General features: G+C 44.9%; 1 protein-coding gene across 1 annotated transcript in view; it reads left to right on the forward strand.

Moving 5' to 3' along the window:
• The window catches only part of LOC138300898 (protein-arginine deiminase type-3-like), a 624978-nt gene that overhangs the window by 593453 nt on the left and 11985 nt on the right, over positions 1-19540 (forward strand). The window contains exons 14-15 of the mRNA XM_069240758.1: positions 14426-14502; positions 17795-17920. Of these exons, the coding sequence (XP_069096859.1) occupies positions 14426-14502; positions 17795-17920 (203 nt within the window). The remainder of the gene's footprint in view (positions 1-14425; positions 14503-17794; positions 17921-19540) is intronic.

Here is a 19540-nt window from a genome sequence, read left to right on the forward strand (position 1 = left end):
GAAGAGGACTGCTAAGCTGAAAAACCCTGCAGAGAAGACGGAGACACCAACTGCTTTGGTCCCAGCTCTACCGGCCTGTCTCCCCACTTCTAAAGACACTGCTCCAGCGACGCTCTCCCCAGGGGCCAGCGACCTCTGAATCCTCAGAGGACTGCCCTGCTCTAGAAGGACCAAGAAACTCCTGAGGACAGCGGCTCTGTTCATCCAAGACTGCAACTTTGTTTCAAAGGAGCAACTTTAAAACAACTGCGTTTCCCGCCGGAAGCGTGAGACTTGCTACTCTGCACCCGACGCCCCCGGCTCGACTGGTGGAGAAACAACACTTCAGGGAGGACTCCCCGGCGACTGCGAGACCATGAGTAGCCAGAGCTGTCCCCTCTGAGCCCCCACAGCGACGCCTGCAGAGGGAATCCCGAGGCTCCCCCTGACCGTGACTGCCTGACTCCCAGATCCCGAAGCCTGATAAAGACTCTGCACCAGCAGCCCCCAGGACCTGAAAGATCGAAACTCCAGTGCAGGAGTGACCCCCAGGAGGCCCTCTCCCTTGCCCAGGTGGTGGCTACCCCGAGGAGCCCCCCCTTGCCTGCCTGCATCGCTGAAGAGACCCCTTGGTCTCCCATTGATTTACATTGGAAACCCGATGCGTGTTTGCACACTGCACCCGGCTGCCCCCGTGCTGCTGTGGGTGTACTTTCTGTGCTGACTTGTGTCCCCCCTGGTGCCCTACAAAACCCCCCTGGTCTGCCCTCCGAAGGCGCGGGTACTTACCTGCTGGCAGACTGGAACCGGGGCACCCCCTTCTCCATTGAAGCCTACGCGTTTTGGGCACCTCTTTGACCTCTGCACCTGACCGGCCCTGAGCTGCTGGTGTGGTAACTTTGGGGTTGCTCTGAACCCCCAATGGTGGGCTACCTTAGACCCAAACTTGAATCCCGTAGGTGGTTTACTTACCTGCAAGAACTAACAAACTCTTACTCCCCCTAGGAACTGTGAAAATTGCACCAAGTGTCTAGTATTAAAATAGCTATATGTGACTTATTTGAAAACTGTGTATGCTATTTTGATTATTCAAAGTTCCTTTCAGTTGAAGAATTACATGTAAAATTTGAACCTGTGGTTCTTAAAATAAACTAAGAAAATATATTTTTCTATACAAAAACCTATTGGCCTGGAATTGTCTCTGAGTGTGTGTTCCTCATTTATTGCTTGTGTATGTACAACAAATGCTTAACACTACTCCTTTGATAAGCCTACTGCTCGACCACACTACCACAAAATAGAGCATTAGTATTATCTCTTTTTGCCACTATCTTACCTCTAAGGGGAACCCTTGGACTCTGTGCATACTATTCCTTACTTTGAAATAGTGCATACAGAGCCAGCTTCCTACATTGGTGGATCAGCGGTGGGGTACAAGACTTTGCATTTGATGGACTACTCAGCCAATACCTGATCACACGACAAATTCCAAAAATTGTCATTATAAACTGATTTTTGCAATTTGAGCTATTTTTCTAAATTTTTAAAAGTCCTGCTAGGGCCTTGTGTTAGTCCCTCTTAGCATTTCTTTTAGAGTTTAAAAGTTTTGTGAAAGTTTGAATTAGGTTCTAGAACTAGTTTTAGATTCTTAAAAAGTATTCCAACTTTTAGAAACATAATGCCAGGTGCAGATGAGAATGTGGTGGAACTTGACCTCACACCTTACCTCCATTTTAAGATTAGGGAGTAAGGTCTCTCTGCAAAATAAAGAAAATCCCAGTTGGCTTAAGACCCTCCAAACAACAGCTCCAGGAGCTTTTGGCAGAGTTTGAAAAAGCCAACCCATCTGAGGATGACAACCCAGAGGATGATGATAGTGACTTGGAGGAGAATTCCCCCCTGTCAGTCCTAATTAGGGAGATCAGGGACCCTCAATCCCTGATTCCAACTGTGACAGTCAGAGATGCTGCTTCCCTCACAGGAGGGGCCAGCACCTCTGAAATCACTGAGGATAGCCTCAGTGAAGAGGACCTCCTGTTAGCCAGGAAGGCCAAAAGATTGGCTTTGAAGAGACAGCTCCTAGCCATAGAAAGGGAAAGACAAGAGATGGGTTTTGGTCCCATCCATGGTGGCAGCCACATAAATAGGGTCAGAGATTCTCCTGACATGTTGAAAATCCCAAAAGGGATTGTAACTAAATATGAAGATGGTGATGACATCACCAAATGGTTCACAGCTTTTGAGAGGGCTTGTGCAACCAGAAAAGTAAGCAGATCTCACTGGAGTGCTCTCCTTTGGGAAATGTTCACTGGAAAGTGTAGGGATAGACTCCTCACACTCTCTGGAAAAGATGCAGAATCTTATGACCTCATGAAGTGTACCCTGATTGAGGGCTTTGGATTCTCCACTGAGGAGTATAGAATTAGATTCAGAGGGGCTCAAAAAACCTCGAGCCAGACCTGGGTTGAGTTTGTGGACTACTCAGTGAAAACACTGGATGGTTGGATTCAAGGCAGTGGTGTAAATGATTATGATGGGCTGTACAATTTATTTGTGAAAGAACACCTATTAGGTAATTGTTCAAATGATAAACTGCATCAGCATCTGGTAGAGCTAGGACCAATTTCTCCCCAAGAATTGGGAAGAAGGCGGACCATTGGGTCAAGACTAGGGTGACCAAGACTTCCACAGGGGGTGACCAAAAGAAAGGGGTCACAAAGCCTCCCCAGGAGAAGATTATTGAGACATCCAAAAACAAAAATAGTAAAGAGTCTTCTACAGGCCCCCAAAAACCTGCACAGGAGGGTGGGCCCAGAGCCTCTTCACAAAACAATTTTGGGTACAAGGGTAAAAACTTTGATCCCAAAAAGGCCTGGTGTCGTAGCTGTAATCAGCCTGGACACCAAACTGGAGACAAGGCCTGTCCCAAGAAAAGTACCACTTCTAACTCCACTCCAGCTAACACTGGAATGGCTAGTCTCCAAGTGGGATCAAAAGTGTGCCCAGAACAAATCAGGTGTCACACTGAGGCTACATTAGTCTCTGAGAGTGGGGTGGATTTAGCCACACTGGCTGCCTGGCCTCCTAATATGCAAAAATACAGGCAGCAGCTCTTAATTAATTGGACAAGTGTAGAAGGCCTGAGGGATACAGGTGCCAGTGTCACCACGGTGACAGAGAAAATGGTTTCCCCTGGTCAATACCTGGCTGGACAAACTTATCCAGTCACCAACGCTGACAATCAGACTAAAGTACATCCCATGGCTATGGTAACTTTAGAGTGGGGAAGGGTCAATGGCCTAAAACAGGTGGTGCTCTCCTCCAATATCACAGTAGTCTGTTTGCTTGGAAATGACCTGGAGTCCTCAGCATGGGCTGAGGTAGAGCTGAAAACCCATGCAGCCATGCTGGGTATCCCTGAACTGGTGTGTGTCAAGACAAGGGCACAGTGCAAGGCTCAGGGTGAAAAAGTAGAGCTGGAGCCTGGAAAAAGGGCCCAGCCTACCAAGAGAAAAGGAAAGGCAACTGGGAAACCAGCTGCAACACAACAACAAAAAGAGAACCTCTCTTCTCAGGAAGAAGTTCTGCCTTCTGAGGGAACTGAGCCTCTAGAGTTAGAGCCTTATCAGGTTGAGCTCTTAGGCCCAGGGGGACCCTCAAGGGAGCAGTTGTGTAAGGGGCAAGAAACCTGTCCCTCTCTTGAAGGCCTTAGGCAGCAAGCTGCTGAAGAGTCCAATGGCAAGAAAACTGGAACACATAGGGTCTATTGGGAAGATGGATCCCTTTGCACTGAGGCAAGAGATCCCAAACCTGGTGCCACTAGGAGAGTGGTAGTGCCTCAGGAGTTTAGGGAGTTCATACTGACCTTAGCCCCTGATATTCCTCTTGCTGGGCATTTGGGACAAACCAAGACGTGGGAGAGACTAGTCAACCACTTCTACTGGCCCTACATGTCCCAGAAAGTCAAGGAGTTTTGTGTCTCCTGTACCACCCGTCAAGCCAGTGGTAAGACAGGTGGACACCCAAAGGCCCCCCTCATTCCACTTCCAGTGGTGGGGGTCCCCTTTGAAAGAGTGGGTGTGGACATAGTGGGTCCACTTGAACCTCCCACAGCCTCAGGGAACATGTACATACTAGTAGTAGTGGATCATGCTACTAGATACCCTGAAGCTATTCCCCTTAGGTCGACCACTGCCCCTGCAGTAGCCAAGGCCCTCATTGGTATTTTTACCAGAGTAGGTTTTCCTAAGGAGGTGGTGTCTGACAGAGGTACCAACTTCATGTCAGCATACCTGAAACACATGTGGAATGAGTGTGGAGTGACTTATAAATTCACTACACCATACCATCCACAAACTAATGGCCTTGTTGAGAGATTCAACAAGACATTAAAAGGCATGATCATGGGGCTCCCTGAAAAACTCAAAACGAGATGGGATGTCCTCTTGCCATGTCTGCTTTTCGCTTACAGAGAGGTGCCTCAGAAGGGAGTAGGGTTCTCACCCTTTGAACTTCTGTTTGGCCACCCTGTAAGGGGACCACTAGCTCTTGTGAAAGAAGGCTGGGAGAGACCTCTTCATGAGCCTAAACAAGACATAGTGGACTATGTACTTGGCCTACGTTCAAGGATGGCAGAGTACATGGAAAAGGCAAGTAAAAACCTTGAGGCCAGCCAACAGCTCCAGAAGTTTTGGTATGACCAAAAGGCTGCAATGGTTGAATTTCAACCGGGGCAGAAAGTCTGGGTTCTAGAGCCTGTGGCTCCCAGGGCACTTCAGGACAAATGGAGTGGCCCTTACCCAGTGCTAGAAAAGAAGAGTCAGGTCACCTACCTGGTGGACCTAGGCACTAGCAGGAGCCCCAAGAGGGTGATCCATGTGAACCGCCTTAAGCTCTTCCATGACAGGGCTGATGTGAATCTGTTGATGGTAACAGATGAGGACCAGGAAGCTGAGAGTGAACCTCTCCCTGATCTCCTCTCATCAAACCCTAAAGATGGCTCAGTTGATGGAGTGATCTATTCAGACACCCTCTCTGGCCAACAGCAATCTGACTGCAGGAAGGTCCTGCAACAGTTTGCTGAGCTTTTTTCCCTAACCCCTGGTCAGACACACCTGTGTAACATGATGTGGACACAGGAGACAGCATGCCTGTCAAAAACAAAATATTCAGACAGTCTGACCAAGTTAAGGAAAGCATCAAGGTGGAAGTCTACAAGATGCTGGAATTGGGAGTCATTGAGCACTCTGACAGCCACTGGGCTAGCCCAGTGGTCTTAGTCCCCAAACCTCACACCGAAGATGGAAAGAGAGAGATGAGGTTTTGTGTGGACTACAGAGGACTTAATTCTGTCACCAAGACAGATGCCCATCCCATTCCAAGGGCTGATGAACTGATTGATAAATTAGGTGCAGCCACATTCTTAAGTACCTTTGACTTAACAGCAGGGTACTGGAAAATCAAAATGGCACCTGGAGCAAAAGAAAAGACAGCATTCTCCACACCTGATGGGCATTATCAGTTTACTGTTATGCCCTTTGGTTTAAAGAATGCCCCTGCTACCTTCCAAAGGTTGGTGAATCAAGTCCTTGCTGGCTTGGAGTCCTTTAGTGCAGCTTATATTGACGATATTGCTGTCTTTAGCTCCAACTGGCAGGATCACCTGGTCCACCTGAAGAAGGTTTTGAAGGCCCTGCAATCAGCAGGCCTCTCTATCAAGGCATCCAAATGCCAGATAGGGCAGGGAATAGTGGTTTACTTGGGACACCTTGTAGGTGGAGGCCAAGTTCAGCCACTCCAGTCTAAGATCCAGACTATTCTGGACTGGGCAGCTCCAAAAACCCAGACTCAAGTCAGGGCATTCTTTGGCTTGACTGGGTACTACAGGAGGTTTGTGAAGGGATATGGATCCATAGTGACAGCCCTCACAGAACTTACCTCCAAGAAAATGCCCAAGAAGGTAAACTGGACTGTAGAATGCCAACAGGCCTTTGACACCCTGAAACATGCAATGTGCACAGCACCAGTTCTAAAAGCTCCAGATTACTCCAAGCAGTTCATTGTGCAGACAGATACCTCTGAACATGGGATAGGGGCAGTTTTGTCCCAAACAAATGATGATGGCCTTGATCAGCCTGTTGCTTTCATTAGCAGGAGGTTACTCCCCAGGGAGCAGCGTTGGAGTGCCATTGAGAGGGAGGCCTTTGCTGTGGTTTGGTCCCTGAAGAAGCTGAGACCATACCTCTTTGGTACTCACTTTGTAGTTCAAACTGACCACAAACCTCTCAGATGGCTGATGCAAATGAAAGGTGAAAATCCAAAACTGTTGAGGTGGTCCATCTCCCTACAGGGAATGGACTTTATAGTGGAACACAGTCCTGGGACTGCCCATGCCAATGCAGATGGCCTTTCCAGGTTCTTCCCCTTAGAAAATGAAGACTCTCTTGGGAAAGGTTAGTTTCATCCTCTCATTTGGGGGGGGGGGGGTTGTGTAAGGAAATGCCTCCTTGGCATGGTTACCCCCTGACTTTTTGCCTTTGCTGATGCTAAGTTTTGATTTGAAAGTGTGCTGAGGCCTGCTAACCAGGCCCCAGCACCAGTGTTCGTTCCCTAACCTGTACTTTTGTTTCTACAATTGGCACACCCTGGCATCCAGGTAAGTCCCTTGTAACTGGTACCCCTGGTACCAAGGGCCCTGATTCCAGGGAAGGTCTCTAAGGGCTGCAGCATATCTCATGCCACCCTGTGGACCCCTCACTCAGCACAGACACACTGCTTGCCAGCTTGTGTGTGCTGGTGAGGACAAAACGAATAAGTCGACATGGCACTCCCCTCAGGGTGCCATGCCAACCTCACACTGCCTATGCAGTATAGATAAGCCACCCCTCTAGCAGGCCTTACAGCCCTAAGGCAGGGTGCACTATACCATAGGTGAGGGCACCAGTGCATGAGCACTGTGCCCCTACAGTGTCTAAGCAAAACCTTAGACATTGTAAGTGCAGGGTAGCCATAAGAGTATATGGTCTGGGAGTCTGTCATACATGAACTCCACAGCACCATAATGGCTACACTGAAAACTGGGATGTTTGGTATCAAACTTCTCAGCACAATAAATGCACACTGATGCCAGTGTACATTTTATTGTAACATACACCCCAGAGGGCACCTTAGAGGTGCCCCCTGAAACCTTAACCAACTACCCGTGTAGGCTGACTGGTTTTAGCAGCCTGCCACACTCAAGACATGTTGCTGGCCACATGGGGAGAGAGTGCCTTTGTCACTCTGTGGCTAGTAACAAAGCCTGTACTGGGTGGAGATGCTTATCACCTCCCCCTTGCAGGAAGTGTAACACCTGGCAGTGAGCCTCAAAGGCTCACCCCCTTTGTTACAGCACCCCAGGGCATTCCAGCTAGTGAAGTTGCCCACCCCCTCTGGCCACGGCCCCACTTTTGGCGGCAAGGCCGGAAGAGATAATGAGAAAAACAAGGAGGAGTCACTGGCCAGTCAGGACAGCCCCTAAGGCAACCTGAGCTGAGATGACTCTGACTTTTAGAAATCCTCCATCTTGCAGATGGAGGATTCCCCCAATAGGGATAGGAATGTGACCCCCTCCCCTTGGGAGGAGGCACAAAGAGGGTGTAGCCACCCTCAGGGCTAGTAGCCATTGGCTACTGCCCTCCCAGACCTAAACACACCCTTAAATTCTGTATTTAGGGGCTCCCCTGAACCTAGGAACTCAGATTCCTGCAACCTAAGAAGAAGAGGACTGCTAAGCTGAAAAACCCTGCAGAGAAGACGGAGACACCAACTGCTTTGGCCCCAGCTCTACCGGCCTGTCTCCCCACTTCTAAAGACACTGCTCCAGCGACGCTCTCCCCAGGGGCCAGCGACCTCTGAATCCTCAGAGGACTGCCCTGCTCTAGAAGGACCAAGAAACTCCTGAGGACAGCGGCTCTGTTCATCCAAGACTGCAACTTTGTTTCAAAGGAGCAACTTTAAAACAACTGCGTTTCCCGCCGGAAGCGTGAGACTTGCTACTCTGCACCCGACGCCCCCGGCTCGACTGGTGGAGAAACAACACTTCAGGGAGCACTCCCCGGCGACTGCGAGACCATGAGTAGCCAGAGCTGTCCCCTCTGAGCCCCCACAGCGACGCCTGCAGAGGGAATCCCGAGGCTCCCCCTGACCGCGACTGCCTGACTCCCAGATCCCGAAGCCTGGTAAAGACTCTGCACCCGCAGCCCCCAGGACCTGAAAGATCGAAACTCCAGTGCAGGAGTGACCCCCAGGAGGCCCTCTCCCTTGCCCAGGTGGTGGCTACCTCGAGGAGCCCCCCCTTGCCTGCCTGCATCGCTGAAGAGACCCCTTGGTCTCCCATTGATTTACATTGGAAACCCGACGCGTGTTTGCACACTGCACCCGACCGCCCCGTGCTGCTGAGGGTGTACTTTCTGTGCTGACTTGTGTCCCCCCCCGGTGCCCTACAAAACCCCCCTGGTCTGCCCTCCGAAGGCGCGGGTACTTACCTGCTGGCAGACTGGAACCGGGGCACCCCCTTCTCCGTTGAAGCCTATGCGTTTTGGGCACCTCTTTGACCTCTGCACCTGATTGGCCCTGAGCTGCTGGTGTGGTAACTTTGGGGTTGCTCTGAACCCCCAACGGTGGGCTACCTTGGACCCAAACTTGAACCCCGTAGGTGATTTACTTACCTGCAAGAACTAACAAACTCTTACTCCCCCTAGGAACTGTAAAAATTGCAGTGTCTAGTTTTAAAATAGCTATATGTGATTTATTTGAAAACTGTGTATGCTATTTTGATTATTCAAAGTTCCTAAAGTACCTACCTGCAATACCTTTCAGTTGAAGTATTACATGTAAAATTTGAACCTGTGGTTCTTAAAATAAACTAAGAAAATATATTTTTCTATACAAAAACCTATTGGCCTGGAATTGTCTCTGAGTGTGTGTTCCTCATTTATTGCTTGTGTATGTACAACAAATGCTTAACACTACTCCTTAGATAAGCCTACTGCTCGACCACACTACCACAAAATAGAGCATTATTATTATCTCTTTTTGCCACTATCTTACCTCTAAGGGGAACCCTTGGACTCTGTGCATACTATTCCTTACTTTGAAATAGTGCATACAGAGCCAGCTTCCTATATTGGTGGATCAGCGGTGGGGTACAAGACTTTGCATTTGCTGGACTACTCAGCCAATACCTGATCACACAACAAATTCCAAAAATTGTCATTAGAAACTGATTTTTGCAATTTGAGCTGTTTTTCTAAATTTGTAAAAGTCCTCCTAGGGCCTTGTGTTAGTCCCTGTTAGCATTTATTTTAGAGTTTAAAGGTTTTGTGAAAGTTTGAATTAGGTTCTAGAACTAGTTTTAGATTCTTAAAAAGTATTCCAACTTTTAGAAACATAATGCCTGGTGCAGATGAGAATGTGGTGGAACTCGACCTCACACCTTACCTCCATCTTACGATTAGGGAGCTAAGGTCTCTCTGCTAAATAAAGAAAATCACAGTTGGCTTAAGACCCTCCAAACAACAGCTCCAGGAGCTTTTGGCAGAGTTTGAAAAAGCCAACCCCTCTGAGGATGACAACCCAGAGGATGATGATAGTGACTTGGAGGAGAATTCCCCCCTGCCAGTCCTAATTAGGGTGATCAGGGACCCTCAATCCCTGATTCCAACTGTGACAGTCAGAGATGCTGCTTCCCTCACAGGAGCGGCCAGCACCTCTGAAATCACTGAGGATAGCCTCAGTGAAGAGGACCTCCTGTTAGCCAGGATGGCCAAAAGATTGGCTTTGGAGAGACAGCTCCTAGCCATAGAAAGGGAAAGACAAGAGATGGGTTTTGGTCCCATCCATGGTGGCAGAAACATAAATAGGGTCAGAGATTCTCCTGACATGTTGAAAATCCCAAAAGGGATTGTAACTAAATATGAAGATGGTGATGACATCAACAAATGGTTCACAGCTTTTGAGAGGGCTTGTGCAACCAGAAAAGTAAGCAGATCTCACTGGGGTGCTCTCCTTTGGGAAATGTTCACTGGAAAGTGTAGGGATAGACTCCTCACACCCTCTGGAAAAGATGCAGAATCTTATGACCTCATGAAGGGTACCCTGATTGAGGGCTTTAGAGTCTCCACTGAGGAGTATAGAATTAGATTCAGGGGGGCTCAAAATACCTTGAGCCAGACCTGGGTTGATTTTGTGGACTACTCAGTGAAAACACTGGATGGTTGGATTCAAGGCAGTGGTGTAAATGATTATGATGGGCTGTACAATTTATTTGTGAAAGAACACCTATTAAGTAATTGTTCAAATGATAAACTGCATCAGCATCTGGTAGACCTAGGACCAATTTCTCCCCAAGAATTGGGAAAGAAGGTGGACCATTGGGTCAAGACTAGGGTGACCAAGACTTCCACAGGGGGTGACCAAAAGAAAGGGGTCACAAAGCCTCCCCAGAGGAAGAGTGTTGAGACATCCAACACCAAAAATAGTAAAGAGTCTTCTACAGGCCCCCAAAAACCTGCACAGGAGGGTGGGCCCAGAGCCTCTTCACAAAACAATTTTGGGTACAAGGGTAAAAAACTTTGATCCCAAAAAGGCCTGGTGTCGTAGCTGTAATCAGCCTGGACACCAAACTGGCGACAAGGCCCGTCCCAAGAAAAGTACCACTTCTAACTCCACTCCAGTTAACACTGGAATGGCTAGTCTCCAAGTGGGATCAACAGTGTGCCCAGAGCAAATCAGGTGTCACACTGAAGCTACATTAGTCTCTGAGGGTGGGGTGGATTTAGCCACACTGGCTGCCTGGCCTCCTAATATGCAAAAATACAGGCAGCCGCTCTTAATTAATGGGACAAGTGTAGAAGGCCTGAGGGATACAGGTGCCAGTGTCACCATGGTGACAGAGAAACTGGTTTCCCCTGGTCAATACCTGGCTGGACAAACTTATCCAGTCACCAACGCTGACAATCCGACTAAAGTACATCCCATGGCTATGGTAACTTTAGAGTGGTGATGGGTCAATGGCCTAAAACAGGTGGTGGTCTCCTCCAATATCCCAGTAGACTGTTTGCTTGGAAATGACCTGGAGTCCCCAGCATGGGCTGAGGTAGAACTGAAAACCCATGCAGCCATGCTGGGTATCCCTGAACTGGTGTGTGTCAAGACAAGGGCACAGTGCAAGGCTCAGGGTGAAAAAGTAGAGCTGGAGCCTGGAAAAAGGGCCCAGCCTACCAAGAGAAAAGGAAAGGCAACTGGGAAACCAGCTGCAACACAACAACAAAAAGAGAACCTCTCTTCTCAGGAATAAGTTCTGCCTTCTGAGGGAACTGGGCCTCTAGAGTTAGAGCCTTATCAGGTTGACCCTCAAGGGAGCAGTTGTGTAAGGGGCAAGAAACCTGTCCCTGTCTTGAAGGTCTTAGGCAGCAAGCTGCTGAAGAGTCCAATGGCATGAAAACTGGAACACATAGGGTCTATTGGGGAGATGGACCCCTTTGCACTGAGGCAAGAGATCCCAAATCTGGTGCCACTAGGAGAGTGGTAGTGCCTCAGGAGTTTAGGGAGTTCATACTGTCCTTAGCCCATGACATTCCTCTTGCTGGGCATTTGGGACAAACCAAGACGTGGGAGAGACTAGTCAACCACTTCTACTGGCCCAACATGTCCCAGAAAGTCAAGGAGTTTTGTGTCTCCTGTACCACCTGTCAAGCCAGTGGTAAGACAGGTGGACACCCAAAGGCCCCCCTCATTCCACTTCCAGTGGTGGGGGTCCCCTTTGAAAGAGTGGGAGTGCACATAGTGGGTCCACTTGAACCTCCCACAGCCTCAGGGAACATGGACATACTAGTAGTAGTGGATCATGCTACTAGATACCCTGAAGCTATTCCCCTTAGGTCGACTACTGCCCCTGCAGTAGCCAAGGCCCTCATTGGTATTTTTACCAGAGTAGGTTTTCCTAAGGAGGTGGTGTCTGACAGAGGTACCAACTTCATGTCAGTCAACTGGTGTGGTAACTTTGGGGTTGCTCTGAACCCCCAACGGTGGGCTACCTTGGACCCAAACTTGAACCCCGTAGGTGGTTTACTTACCTGCAAGAACTAACAAACTCTTACTCCCCCTAGGAACTGTGAAAATTGCAGTGTCTAGTTTTAAAATAGCTATATGTGATTTATTTGAAAACTGTGTATGCTAGTTTGATTATTCAAAGTTCCTAAAGTACCTACCTGCAATACCTTTCAGTTGAAGTATTACATGTAAAATTTGAACCTGTGGTTCTTAAAATAAACTAAGAAAATATATTTTTCTATACAAAAACCTATTGGCCTGGAATTGTCTCTGAGTGTGTGTTCCTCATTTATTGCTTGTGTATGTACAACAAATGCTTAACACTACTCCTTTGATAAGCCTACTGCTCGACCACACTACCACAAAATAGAGCATTAGTATTATCTCTTTTTGCCACTATCTTACGTCTAAGGGGAACCCTTGGACTCTGTGCATACTCTTCCTTACTTTGAAATAGTGCATACAGAGCCAACTTCCTACAAGGGTATACTGTGGCTTTCGTGAGCAGTGAACTAAATGACTGGGTGTTTGTTTGAAAACGAGGACAGCACTGGAATAAGGCCAAAACACATGTCAGATACATGAGAGGAGTTGGGAGGAATGGAATGCTGCAATAAAATGCAGGCAGCTACCAGCCTAAACACTCACAGTGAAAGGGGAGCACCGAAGAAATGTCAAAAATATTCAATCACAGCAAAAGATAAAGAAAACAAAATGGAACAATACAGTAGTTGGTCTCTGCTCTGAAACAGAAAAAGGAAGGAGAAAAAGGCAAAACTGACCGCTAGTGAGCAAGACATTTTAAAGGACACTGAAACCAACAAATGAAATTGCTTTAACCCACAGTATAAGTATACTTAAGTGTACACCAGGTCAAATGCTTATGCTCAAACAAAAAATGACTGAACCTGATTGATTAAAAATGAAAAGACATTAGACGTTCTCATTCAGCACGTCACCTGAATAATATATCTAAACTGTTCCTATTTATGTCAATGTATATTTTACTATTCACTTCATTGAATCCATCTGGTTTTGACAGCACATCTGTCAAACAGACCTGTTGCTAACAATATACAAAGAGTGGGCTTTGGATCTGCTTCTTTCAACTATTGGCTTAAGTCTGTATCTATGAAGTCTTGGTTCACCCCACATGAACATTCGTCTCTCAGTCATTGGATGGATGTAGTGTTTTGTCTCCGCTCGAGTGCTTGTATTGATGGCTACTTAACACCCATAGCTATCTCTACTGGCTCCCTCCCACCTGTTTGACTCTAAAAAGCTAACACTACTTCCCGTAGTGCAATGAACTCAGATTTCTTGGCTTTTGACAGTTCTTTTATGAATTCCTATATTTTATATCACCTCATCTTTTTTATAGTTTTGTGTAATTCTACCTACTCTTTCGAGAGACCCTTTGACTTTGTACACCAAATAAAGCACTTGTATTTTAAGAGTTAAAATATTGGTAATCTGCACAGAAATAAATTCCTTTTACTCATTTGCTATTTGTTGTTTATCACCTACTTGAATGGCACTTGCTTTTATCAATCTTTAAAAAATAAAAGTCTGAATGAGCCCAGCCTTAAATCAAACCTGCAACCTTAAAAACTATTTCTGTCAGGTCATTAGCCATCCCTTGAGCTGCTTATGGTCAGAAGTAATTAGTCCCGGCATTACAGAAACCCAAACATCAGCTCCCATGTATCGAAAGAGATGGCCTTTAACACTGGACTTCTTCATTTTGGAAATTATCACTAGAGCTTTCTTTCATATATTTTTGTTTGTTAAATACATTATCAATAACATAAGTGAACTGCTACAAGGAAGGAAGTGTGTCCCTGATGACTCTTTATTGATGGACACTGGGTGCTCAAATTTCTTTCAGGGGACCTGAAGGGTCACAGAATTGTTTTGTAGGCGCGATTATTAACACGGAATTACTTTGCATATTCCATGAACACAGCGCATTTGCATAAATATAACACATATACTTCGTCATCCTGTTTGTCCCGGATGCTGCTGAGCGGTGTCGTAGTGTGATATATAGGCTCAAGCTCACCTGGGTGTTTGTTTTCCTATTATTAACATAACAAACACATGCAAAAGATCTTGTCTAATCTAATTAATACCTTTGTCATGTATTTCACTGTGTAAATATGTAACCTAACTTAACTATATTATTATTTTTTAAAGGAAGTGGTTGTGCAGATTACTTTATGCAGTTTTTTTCAAATGTTTCTTTCAAAACTAAAAAGTATATTTTTAATAACAATATAGATGGCACTTTGTCGTGCTTTATAAGAGATTCCACTGCTATAGTAAATTAATTATTATTATTTTTTGGTCTTAGGTCTGAAGGCTCCACAGAGAACCATAGATAACATCTTATGTGATGAGAAGTTGCGGGTAGAGTGCCATTATGTGCAGGTAGGGAGCAGCAAGTCAATGTGAGTATTACTTGCGCCAGCCATTTCAATGCTTGGAAATGACACAGCCTCTCACTTTGTTTCCCATAAATGCATTTTAGGGCCAATCACTTTAATCAAGTTTCATTCTCAAAGTAAAATCAGATCCACTCATTCTGGGCTTAGGCTCTTTGCATCCTTCTACCTCTGTGAACCATCAACAAAGGTAACTGCATTTTGGGGTGGAAAAGTGAAAACGTTCTATGCCTGGTGTGTTTTACATTCTATATTCATGTATTAACTGAATCAAGACTCTGTTTATCAATCACAACACTTTTACAAAACAGTGTCACTGTTAGCCAGATCCAAGTATTGTTTTAAGAGTACTTCTCAGAAGCATGTGAAGCAACCACAAGTGGGGAAAGCTGGTGTGGTCAGGTTAATTCCTTTTTTTCTTACAAGATGCAGACTTCCTGACTTTTTACTCACTGACCAAGTCTATGCAGCTCAAATAGCTAGTGTTCTGCTAGGTATACTTGACCAAACTCTAAAACATTGAAGCTGAGATGAGTAGCTTGGCCCTACACAGCTGTCTGCTAGGGCTCTCCGGCAATTAGGACTGGGGTCACAGGGCTTAATTTGATCATGAGTATCTTAGGGTGGCCTAATACATCACCCAATCACAGATGTGTGTATGTGAGTAATGCATACGCTTTTTTAAGATGTGATGGGCATCTCTAGGACACTTTGGAAAAGCAATTTTTGAATATCATCATGGACCACAGTCCAACCCCTTTCTCCCTTTTCTATCTTTACAGTAGCATTACAGATCTTATGTGACCCCCTTGATTTACCTTTGCTCACATCCAGATGATGTGCTCCCACTGAAAGCCGTTGTTGCAATTAGTCATCTTTGTTTCTGATTATTGAATTGTGTGACACCAAACTAGCTGCATACTAGCATGATGTGACAGCATCCACTGCAGGTGTCCTTCCCAAACTTTACCCTAGATCTCCTCTGACTTTTGGGAAGAACTGCAACAGGCCTTTTTTTCTCTGTCATCCCTGATTTGCCAAGTTCTCCACAGTACAAGGCAAGCAGTTAATCAACAAATTCTCTGGTTCTTTCTTTTGCTAATATTCCCGTTTCCCTGTTGGTCTCAAATGTAGGTCTCTGATAGAGCTAATATTGAACACAGCAATCTGACTGTGGCAGAGCCACCACGATATATAAGCATTGCCCAGTTTGTATGACAGTTCAATGACTAGGTAATATTGCTTTTGAGGGACCTGGGTTTTCCATATCTCAATCTTTGAGTATACTCATTAAATAACCACCACCATTGGTCTTATGGATCTTTGTTCTTCGACAAAGAGGAATGAGGAAAAAAACATCTACACAACAATAAACCATTAGAGACTTTATTTCAGTCAGTAACGAGAGCTAGTGTGAATTAAAGGGAAGGGTTTTATTTTCACTTCTTATTAGTCTTTCATCTGTTTATTCATTAGATATTAATCAACAGCTTTCAATTAATATAATCCATCAATCGATACTTGATTATAAAATAGAACAAAATGTTCATTAGAAACAGTCAATATGGTAATAAGACAGCAAAGGTGTTCATAAATGAAATTCCCTATCCTAAATAAGCTAAAATAATGAGAGAAAAAGTGGCAGCTCAGAAACCCAATGAAGAGTTCTGATGAGAGAGAGAAAGTAGTCTCTGTGCAAAGAGATCAGCAGACAATTCAGTAAAATTTAAGTAAGGCAGCCTCTCATGAGGCATATAAAACTCAAAGGTGAGTTTTCAGTCACAGTGTTGGGGAAGGAATCCGAACACGCACTAATATAAACACACAATATTCTATGTTGAAACATTAATTTCATGCTTCTCTTGGATCCTCCAATAGAAATTCAGCAAATGTCTGAGAAAGAGCAAAGTCCCGATTTTCTCATCAAAGCATAATAGGCTTTCAGACATAAGTCCTTGAAAAGTTACAGCACTAACATTTTGCGGTCCACATAGTTCTTACAATGAATCATTCATTCGTTTATCTCCTCTTATTTCGGTAAGAACTCACTATCAGTTGTCTAATACATAACAAACGCCTACTCACTAGCTATCAGAAAGCTTCTGGAAAAATTCATTTATAATGAAAGGAAAAACTATTTGCACAAACAGCTATTCAATGTGGGGAAATGGCTTTTTAGTGTCAATTCATCATTTTCCAGTTAATGTGTCATTGGCATTTAGGCTAATTTAAATCAGGACTTTTATTTATTAGCAGGCCTGTAACATTTAAGTACGATTACCTACTACAAATTCGTCATTTAACATATGTTTTATTTAAATTTTAACTTTTGCACATAATAATAAAAGCTTTTTGTCAGCTAATAAATGCACTGCAAGTCTTCCCCCGCGCCCTTGCGGACTGACTGCCCCATGCCCGGGTGATATGTCTGCCCCATGGCCAGCTGATAAACAGCTATCCAGTAACCAGCCTATGCAAGTGAGTCATACCCATGGGGCATGGCTGCTCCCTACACTGTTTTTAAGTAGATCCTGAAGTTTCTCCGTGTCCATGATATTGCTAGCCATGTATTCACTGCCAGGCTATAGGTTCCCTACCGCCTTGTTTGTTGTCACGCAGGCCGAATGGACAAACTAATTTTGTGACCACAAAAAATAGGAATGGCCCAGGCTCTAGAAATAATGCTTATATGACACCAATTGGGTCGAGTCACCACTTTATAAAACTCCAAATAAATATTAACCTTCATGGGTATATACTTAACTGCACAATGGATACCTGCTGCCATGAAGGATGGGAGTGTTTTATAAATCACTTATGGCATGAAGGAAATAAAAACTTTATGCTCAACTCTTTTAAGAAAACATTCTTTCACAAAGGGTTTTTCTGTTTCACTGTGAAACTGATAGAACATATTTTTTCTTTGCATCATATTTCACTGTAGCAACAGTCTACTTCAGAACATAAGACTGCATCATGCCTAGTAGATAACATTGATCCATGCCCAATCAATTTGACTGGCCGTTGCCAAGGTCACATGACTACTCCCATGATGTAGCTGCTGGATGCTCGGTAGAAATCTATGCCTGCACAGTAAACATATGTACCCTAATGACCAGGTAAGAGCAGAACTGTGTCCAGGTGATATGAGATACTTGAGAGAGATGTGCTATTTGTATGCTGGTAACTTTTAATTTTACGCTGCTGCGGCATTTGCTAGATTTTCATTTCGTTAGGCAGAATATATGAAATATTTCTTGTTTTGTCTTTTTTCACAGTCCTGCATTAACTGGAACCGGAATATCCTTAAAAAAGAGCTGGGTCTCACTGAGCAAGACATCATCAATATTCCTGTGCTGTTCTCCTTAGAGCTTAAGAAAGCCCGGGCCTTCTTCCCAAACATGGTGAGCAGACATCAACCGGTGACAGATAGTGTTAAACTATATAAAACATGAGTGAGGACTCTGACAAAGTATTACTAGGTTTGGAGTTTTGGCTGAGTTTACAGAAAGTGATGCCCCCCTCCACAGCAGGTCCTGGCAAAATATGTGCTCCACGCCTGTTCAAGCTGTGCACGATGGGGAACGAGATGAGGAGTCCAATAAGAGCACTCCACACCACAATGTCAGGGGAGAACCATTAGTTGCTCCTGAGAACTAAAAAATATGAGACCAGCAGAAGGGTGTTCTGATCTAACCAGTGTTCACCCATGCAAGTTTAGATTGATAAAAGCAAAGTAACTACCAAGGCTGGCAGAAACTGGCTGGCGGATGGCAACGTATGGGCCTGTAAGAGTATGGGAAATGTATGTTTCGCTCCAAAAGTTTGATACAGGTAAAACTCTGTGTACTTTACTTGATAAAAAGTCAAAACGTTTATCACCTGTAAAAATGTGCAGATATGGGTTGGAATGTCTAATGAAAAAAACATTTGCAGAAAAGCTCATTCTTATTTTTGTGACCTAATTGTCTTTGTCAAATTGGATTCCACAAGGTTTCTGAAATAAAATCTTCATACTTTTGCACACTTGTGGACCAAGGAACTTGAAATCTAAGTCACATTTTATTGGTGGGGCGGACTTTATTAAAGTCACTGCATTTAATTAATTTGGAAGGAGGGGATTTGAAAAATATTAGATTGCAGCAATTTGCAAAGGGGATCAAGGCAATTTTTTGTTTTGCCACCAAGTTCGGTCACAGACCTTTATTTGCTTTCAGAACTTTTTATTATATTTCAAGAAAACAAGCCACGACATTAGAGACACAAGTAACATTTAATCTGTAAAAATATCAGATATAAAAAAAGCATACTAAGAGTCATAGACTGAAATATAATCAACAAGCACCAAATTAAAGAGGTGCACAGCAGGTGTAATAATTGAAACGGAAATAAATACAAACAAACGCAATATGATAGTGGTTCCGTAATGTCAAGCAGTCAGGCAGACCTTTATAGAGTATGTCATGGTAGGAAAGAAAAGAAAAGACAGATGGAAAAAGAAAAAGAAAGCCTCTAATGTGATAGGGGGGGAAATTAATAGAGAAAACAGAAAGGAAATACAGGCTGTGCCCAGTCTAAATTATTTAGAACAGTGGTTCCCTACCTTTTAACTTCTGTGGACCCCCACTTTATTATTACTGGAACCCGGGGACCCACACTGAATCATTATTGGAATCCAGGGACCCACCCCCGCTGAGTCATTTCTGAAAGCTGGAGACCTAATCAGTTAATATTATTTATTTTCTTAGCTGTCGCGGACCCGCTAAGGATGCTTTGCAGACCCCTAGAGGTCCCCAGACCACAGGTTGAGAACTACTGATCTACCATAAGCATTACCCCTGCGAGGCAGGGGACTTCACCCCCCCCCCAACACACCAAACACATTTAAAGGGGCAAACCAAAAAAGGAAAAGTGTAAAAGCAGGAGATCACTTGGGGTTTAACCTTTTGTTAATAAGCATCAGCGGTGTCCCATATAGGTCTGGAGCTGAAGCACCATGTAATTTAACATATAGAACATTGTCT

This window comes from Pleurodeles waltl, chromosome 6 (assembly GCF_031143425.1).
Source record: "Pleurodeles waltl isolate 20211129_DDA chromosome 6, aPleWal1.hap1.20221129, whole genome shotgun sequence".
Classification (NCBI taxonomy): Eukaryota; Metazoa; Chordata; class Amphibia; order Caudata; family Salamandridae; genus Pleurodeles; species Pleurodeles waltl.